Source organism: Phacochoerus africanus, chromosome 5 (assembly GCF_016906955.1).
Source record: "Phacochoerus africanus isolate WHEZ1 chromosome 5, ROS_Pafr_v1, whole genome shotgun sequence".
Lineage (NCBI taxonomy): Eukaryota > Metazoa > Chordata > Mammalia > Artiodactyla > Suidae > Phacochoerus > Phacochoerus africanus.
In genome coordinates, this window is record NC_062548.1 from 2,539,780 (window position 1) to 2,547,279 (window position 7,500).

A 7,500-nucleotide genomic window follows, 5' to 3' on the forward strand; every position below is an offset into this window, starting at 1 on the left:
AATCTGAAGGCCAGGGGTCAGAGAGTGAGAGGCGAGCGAAATTTCAACTCAAATTAACATTCTGTCAGCTCCAGAAAATGGGATAAATAAAGTCGAATTAATTCATTATAATAAAGAGAGATGGGCGAGGGAGCCCGGCCGGCGCCCGCCCCTCCCCTGGCCTCCCCTCGGGCCGAATTGATTACAGCTCTGTATTCAGAAACACGCGCCGCGCGCATTCCTGCTCGCGAACCGACGGGGACCTAGGCGCTATGGCTACGGGCAAAACCGAGTGGATGGACAGTTTACATTTAGTATTTATAGAGGGAGAAATTAAATTATGGCCCAAAGTAGTGCTCTTGGCCCCTGACCTCGGAATTAATACTTGCAGCGTTTTCCCAGTGCGACCCGAGGGGGGGCAGGAGTAAGGTCCCCAATTCCAGGCCTCCTCTCCCTTGCGGCGACTCCGGGCCTGTCCCGCAGCCCCTGCCCCGCTCCCCCGCGCCCCGGTCTGGAGCGAGGGCGGAGAGAAGGGTGGGTAAATCGCGGCCAACGCGCCCCGGCACGTCCAGTTCGGACCCCGGCCAGGCTGCAGGTATAGTGCCCGGTCCAGGGCGAGTCAGCAGAAGCCGCCGCTCGGGGCTTAGGGCTGTGGGCCTCGCTTCCTCCGGGCCCTCCCCTCCTGTCCACCGGGCGGTTGTGCGCAGCCCTCCCCCCGGGGGCGACACACGCGGGACAGGCGCGGCTGTGCGGGCGCAGTCCTGGCGTGCCCTTCCCCTGGCCTCTTCGCTCCTGGCTCCGGGGGTTTGGCAGCTTGGCCAAAGCCACTTACACCAAAGGCCACCTTTCCTGTCACTTTGCCCTGGGGTGAGGGGCGGCCCGGCGCGCGGCTCCCGGACTGGCCCCAACGGGGGTGCGGGGGTGGGGGGTGGGGCTCTTCCTCCCTGCCTGGGGGCCGGCCAATTGCAAGATGCAACCCCCCCGCCAAACTTTTTTACAAAGGATGTCTCATGTGAAGACGTATAAATCTCTCTCTCTGCCCACAGTCCTAATTTGCTGCTTACTTAAGAATACATCCTTTAATGATTGAGCTCTGAGTCCATCGATATTTTACAGTGGAGAAGGGAGTGACACTTCCTGGAGAACATAATTTAATTATAACAAATGGGGTGGGTGCTGGGCCCTGTTCCTCAGAAGCCGAGTCCGGGGAGATGCACTTTTCCTTATGTGTCTGCGGAGGGGCCTGCCTGCCCGCCTGCCACCCCAAACTGCTTTTCCTCTCGTCCTCCGCCCCCTGCCTCCGCCGCCGCCGGGCCCGCCTTTTTACCCGGGTAGGGGGTGGGGGTGGGGGTCCGGGTGCCTCCAGAGCCACCCCCGCCTCGGTGTTTATGGACTGGGAGGCTGCCAATCCATCCAAAGGGCATTAATTACGCCTTTTATTGGCAGGGCTGCCTTCTAGAGGAGTCCTCTCTTTCGGAGTCACCTCCTTCCTCGGCTCCCTCCTGCCCCTTCCTCCTCCTCCTCCTCCCTGGCCTGCCTCCTCTCCCCCGCCGCCAGGAGCCGGAGAGGAGATGAGAAGCCCTTGTAGTTTTAAATTCAATGTGACAGTTTCGGAAAGAGCGGATGATGAATCTCCTATTATTGGATCAGTCTATTTGCCGCTCAATGTCTCTCTGTAATTGGAGCAACATCACTTTAAAGGTTCAGAGAGTACAGCATTTCTGGTGAAAAATCCCCACAACACGCCGGTGAATGTTTTAAAGGGAAATCTATTAGTGACTTGCGGAGGGGCGGGAGCGGGCGGCGGGGGGGGGGGGGCGGCGCGGGCTGGGGCCGGCGGGGATCGGGGTGGGGGCTCGCCGGGGGCCCCTGCCCCAGCCGCTGCCTGCGCCCGCCCCCGCCCCGCGCGGGGCCGCGCCCCTCCGTCCCTCCCCCGCCCCCCCGCCTTGTTGTGACAGTTCCTGATACTGTTTATTGAGGTGCATGTCAGGTATAATTAGCAATCGATATGGAAAACGTTTCCTTGCACCCAGCACGCCTCTGACGTCAGAGCCGATTAGCGCTTCTTATTGGTCCCAAATTCCCCGGGCCGCGGCTAATTATCGGGAGCTTGATGTTGATAAAGTAAAGCGCCGGAGTGCGGGCGAAGCATGTGTGGGGCTCCGGGTCCCTGTCTCCGCCGCCGCCGTCCGCGCCTCCCGCCGCTGGCCCGCCCCGGCCCCGGCCCGCGCCCCCGCGCCCCGCCGCCGGCCCCGCCGGCCCCCCGCGCGAGATGATGGACGGCCGCCTCCTGGAGCACCCGCATGCCCAGTTCGGGGGCTCGCTGGGCGGCGTGGTGGGCTTCCCCTACCCGCTGGGCCACCACCACGTGTACGAGCTGGCCGGCCACCAGCTGCAGTCGGCCGCCGCGGCCGCCGCCGCGGCCGCCTCGGTGCCCTTCTCCATCGACGGCCTGCTAAGCGGCTCGTGCGCCGCCGCGGCCGCCTCGGTGGTCAACCCCACGCCGCTGCTGCCGGCAGCCTGCGGGGTAGGCGGCGACAGCCAGCCCTTCAAGCTGTCAGGTAGGCGCAGCGGGCGGGGAGGGGGCGGGGGGGGGGCGTGCAGGGGACCCTGTCGGGCGGAGCCGTGGGTGGCGGGCGGCCGCAGCTCTGGGGCCTCCTGGGTGGCCGCCCGGGGCGCGGCTCAGGGCGCGCGGCCGCCCTCTCGGCGGATCCGTTCCGGCCCGGACCCGGGGCTGAGCGGCGCGGCGTCCTGTGCGTGCCCGCAGACTCGGGGGACCCGGACAAGGAGAGCCCGGGCTGCAAGCGGCGGCGCACCCGCACCAACTTCACGGGCTGGCAGCTGGAGGAGCTGGAGAAGGCGTTCAACGAGAGCCACTATCCCGACGTGTTCATGCGCGAGGCGCTGGCGCTGCGCCTGGATCTGGTTGAGTCCCGAGTCCAGGTAAAGCCCCGCCGCGCGTCCCGCGAGGCGAGCCGGCATCCCGTCGTCGGCCTGCGCGGCTCGGCCCGCCTTTGTTCTCGACTTCTAGGTGGGAGACCTCCCTCTGGCAGCCTCCGCCAGAGCCCGTCGCCCGCACGCCCGCCGGAAGGTGGGGGGGGGGCTGGGGCCCGGGGCTCCGCACCCCGCGGAGAGGGTGGCGGGCGTCCCGGGAGCCGAGGTGGCTCGGGAGGGGCCGGCGGCGGCCCGACATTGCGAGAGCTGCAGCTGCGTCCGACCCGGGGAGCCGCGTGGTGGGTCGGGGCGACCGCGCTAAACCAGGCTGGGGCCGGCGAGGCGGCGAGGAGGAACCGGTCCGGGTCGGACTTGGAGGAGAAGGCAGAAGGCAGACCGCGGGGCGCCTGTGGGGGCTCGGCTCACTAGCCTGCGGAGAGTGCGTTGTTTACTTTCGCCTCTAAAATAGTCACATCCAAACATGTATTTATCCCTGGCTTTGTAGAAAGGGGCAGCGGAGGAAGGGGAGCCTGAAACTTAAGCAATTAACACATTGGCGGGGGAAGGGGGTCTGATTCGTTAACGCCACTGGTTATATACCCCCCCACCCCCACACACTTAATGTGATTTTATTCCAAGAGACTGCCGGCGGTATTCTTCTTAAAAATACAGTGTCAACTTGGTGGATTAAAAATTCAGGATGAATCGTGCATCATTAGATGTTTCCTTAAAAGTGCAGACATCTTTTTGCGGGTCGGTTTGGTGGCGAGCGCGCTGTGGGCCACGGCCTTGGGCACCAGGGCTGGGAGGCAGAGGCTGGCAAGGCGCTGCCCTAATGTTGAGCTTTGTCTAAAAAGGTGTGCTCTCCTACGCCTGAGCCTCCCGGAATGACCTTTTGTGTTTGTAAATCCTTTTATCCAATTTGTTCTAAGTGTCTTACGGGAAGTCAAGACCCTTCTTTTCTCCTCTACCATGATAATGAGTGATTCTTGGTGACAAGGAAGCCTGGGATTCACATCAGGGGGAGAGAGAACTATTTTAAAAGGAAGACAGACAGGGCGGCAACAGTCTTGCGGAGGCTGCCGCATCTTGGCACCGAAAAGGCTGCCTGGGACCAGGCTGGCCTGCTATTGCGCGGGTCTCTATATGGCCGGAACAAAGAATCCGAATTGTCGCGATCTTGTGAGGAGGGTCGTGTGCCTGAGGCTCCGTGGGATCTGACTGTGTGGTGGCGGAGCCAGCGTCTAGGGCTGCTGTCACCCAGGGGTTCCACGGGGCTCCCAGGACAAGCAAGGCCTGCAGAGAGGATGGAAGAGGCAGGATGGGGCCCTGGCCTCTCTCTCTGCAAGGCCTGGCTGCTGGCCTCTTGCTTCCCTGACTGCCAGTCCTCAGGCCGAGGCCACGCACAAGTGGCTTGAGAGGGCTGTGTTGGTGCCCTGCCCTGGAGACTTCAGAGAGAAGGATATGCGAGGGGGGAGGGGTGAAGGCTGCTGGACCGCGCCCCCCCCCCCCCCCCCCCCCGCCCCCGTTCGACTTCCCAGGCCCCTCTAGAAGAAAAGCACCCAGATTGAGGGAAACCCCAAAATCTGGGCTTCGACTCAGTCTCCAGGGAGTTGAAGACAGGTGTGGAGGGCAGCGGAGCCCTGCGTCTCCCAGTCCTCAGGCCAGACTTGCAGCAGCGCATGGCCAGGCGGGCTCTTTAGAACACAAGCTGTGAGAAGCCAGGAGGGGCGAGGAGGGGGCCCAGCTCTCTGCCACCGACCAGGAACTCGTCGCCCGCCCGGGGCCAGGGGCCAGACCGGCCCTGCCCATGGAAGGGGCAGCTTCCAGTTCCCCGAGGTGAGAAGCTGGAGCGGGAAGCCGGCCGAGAGGCCCCACCTACCTCCTTCTGGGTGGAAAAGATACCCTCTGGAACCTGCTGCCTGAGTGCCGGCCGGGCCGCCCGGCTCGGCTCCCGCCCCTGGCCGGAGCCGAGGTTGTGATGGCCTGTCCGGGGGGGGCGCGGGGAGATCCGAAGCCCCCCCGCGGCAAGACCGCCGCCTGACTGTGCCTTCCTTTCCCCTACCCGGCTGCTCTAGGTCTGGTTCCAAAACCGCCGGGCCAAGTGGAGGAAGAAGGAGAACACGAAGAAGGGCCCGGGGCGGCCGGCGCACAACTCACACCCCACCACGTGCAGTGGCGAGCCCATGGACCCGGAGGAGATCGCGCGCAAGGAACTGGAGAAGATGGAGAAGAAGAAGCGCAAGCACGAGAAGAAGCTGCTCAAGAGCCAGAGCCGCCACCTGCACTCGCCCGGCGGCCTGTCCCTGCACAGCGCACCCAGCTCCGACAGCGACAGCGGCGGCGGCGGCCTGTCGCCGGAGCCGCCCGAGCCGCCGCCGCCCACGGCCTCCGCCAAGGGCCCCGGTGCGCCCGCCGCCGCCGCCGCGCCCGCACCGCCCGGCGAGCCGCCCGCGCCCGGCACCTGCGACCCCGCCTTTTTCCCGAGCCAAAGAAGCGGCGCCGGCCCGCAGCTGCGGCTAGGCCGCCCCGCGGACAAGGACGCGGCCCCGTGCGCGCCCGGGGCGGCGGCGGCCGAGCGGGGCGCCGCCGGCCTGCCTAAGGCCAGCCCGTTCAGCGTGGAGAGTCTGCTGTCCGACTCGCCGCCGCGCCGGAAAGCCACCCCCGCCAACGCCGCCGCCGCCGCCGCCGCCGCGGGGCTGGACTTCCCGCCCGGGCTGCCGTGCGCGCCGCGGACCCTCATCGGCAAGGGCCACTTCCTGCTCTACCCCATCACGCAGCCGCTCGGCTTCCTGGTGCCGCAGGCCGCGCTCAAGGGCGGCGCGGGCCCGGAGCCCGCACCCAAGGATGCGCCGCCCGCGCCCGCCGCGCCGCCCGCGCCGCCCGCTCAGGCCAGCTTCGGGGCCTTCCCGGGGCCCGGCGGTGTTCCGGACTCGGCCTTCGCGCGCCGCAGCCCCGAGGCCGTCGCCTCCCCGGGGGCCCCGGCCCCGGCGCCTTTCCGGGACACGGCCGCGCCGGCGGCCGAGGGCGGCGGCGGGGACTGTGTGGACGCGGGGGCCGCCTCCTGCTCAGCGGCCCCGCCGCCGCCACCGCTCGCGCAGTCGCCGGGGCCGGGCGCGCGGGCTCCCAGCCCCGCTTCCGAGCCAGCCGTCGGCGGGGCCCCCGAGCCCGGCGCTGCGGCCGGACCCAGCGCGCCGGATGGCGAGGAGGTGGACATGGACTGAGGGCGGCGGCGGCGGGGCTGCGAGAGGCGCTCAGCCGGCCCGCGCCCGCTCGCTCAGGCTCCGACTCACACAACGAAATCAGGTGATCGGCTTAGAAACACTGCTTTTTCCTCTGTCCTCTGTTTACTTGCTTTTATTTTTATTTTTATTTTTTTAAAGAAAAACGCTGTATCGATTCGGACCTAGGCAGCAGCAACCCAGGACTTGGGGTGACACCCTCCTCCTCTCAAAGGAGCCAAAAAAAAAAAAAAAGGAAAAGAAAAAGAAAAAAATAGCCCCCACAGAACCCCACAACAAGAATCCTCAGCCTTGTAAAATGCAAAAATGTCTAAGAATATTTATATATGTACCATTTTTGATAAATAAAGCTGGTCAAACGCAAGCTCTCGGGTCCACTTTTTTCAAATTTCCGAGGGCCCGGTCCAGCCCCTCCCCTGCTCCATTTTCGACGCCTCTCCCCGCGGGTGGGACGAGGCTCCTCACCTCCCGCGAGGTCTGCGCTTAATGCCTCCTTTTGTGTGCGTGTGTGTTTGTGTTTTCTGATTGAACAAATGTATGCATCCGCAGCTCCCCTCTCCTGCCCTCCCCCGCGCTCCCCCTCCTCCCCGCCGCCACACACACGCGCGCGCACACACGCCCCCGCGCGCACCCCCTCGCACGGGCAACACGCGCGGGGTGACGGAGCCGGGGGCTGCAAGGGCCGGGCCGCTGGGCTCCTGCAGAGTTTTGATATGAAAGTAATTATTTTCCGGTGGCTGCTGCGGGGACTGGGTTTCTTGCCCAAAGGGTTATTATACATTACCGATTTCTAGTGATATGAAATCACATAAACTTCCTACAATAATAGAATTAGCATGAAAGGCTGGGGTGTCAAATTGAAATTGGAGAATAATAGCGCCGGCAGCTGGGGGAGTGCGTGCGCATATTGGAGCGGAGATGGGGAATCGTGGGGCGGAATTTTCATGAGCTGCACTCTTTGTCAGCGCTCTTGTAGCCGGCTATATTAAGATAGATGCCCAATGATATCCCTCATTGTTCTGTCGCTTATATTGATGTTGCAGCGTTATCAGCCTATTGATCATGTGTCGCCTGTAATAGGACAGGCGCCGCCAACGCGCCTCTTTACAAAAGCAGTGCACATTTGTTCTAATAGGGTCCGGGTCCCCGGGGGACCCTTCGGGGGCTTCAGGACATCTGCAGCGAAGAAATATTAGCAAACTTGGCTGGAGCCTGCAGCCAGCCCCTAGCCCCCTCCCCTGCCCGCAGCCGCCCCACCCCGACGTGAGCCTCCACGAATCCTCCCTCTGCCCCCAAAATCCCAGCCCACCCTCCTCAGCTGTCCTGGGCCCTGGGTCCTCCGTGC

The 7,500-nt window shown here is 64.5% G+C and overlaps 1 protein-coding gene across 1 annotated transcript; it reads left to right on the plus strand.

Moving 5' to 3' along the window:
• The first annotated feature begins 1,632 nt into the window (after positions 1-1,632).
• On the plus strand, positions 1,633-6,262 carry UNCX (UNC homeobox). Its single transcript, XM_047779110.1, has 3 exons — positions 1,633-2,540; positions 2,747-2,922; positions 4,992-6,262. Exons 1-3 carry the CDS (start codon positions 2,252-2,254, stop codon positions 6,135-6,137), a joined length of 1,611 nt encoding a protein of 536 aa, XP_047635066.1. The 5' UTR covers positions 1,633-2,251; the 3' UTR covers positions 6,138-6,262.
• The last annotated feature ends 1,238 nt before the right edge of the window (positions 6,263-7,500 follow it).

Bases quoted from the DNA above. Each gene is read 5' to 3' on its own strand.
- UNCX (XM_047779110.1), top strand. From the start codon at position 2,252: ATGATGGACGGCCGCCTCCTGGAGCACCCGCATGCCCAGTTCGGGGGC. The intron at 2,541-2,746 runs GTAGGCGCAGCG...GCGTGCCCGCAG, and splicing joins CCAGCCCTTCAAGCTGTCAG to ACTCGGGGGACCCGGACAAG. The intron at 2,923-4,991 runs GTAAAGCCCCGC...CGGCTGCTCTAG, and splicing joins TGGTTGAGTCCCGAGTCCAG to GTCTGGTTCCAAAACCGCCG.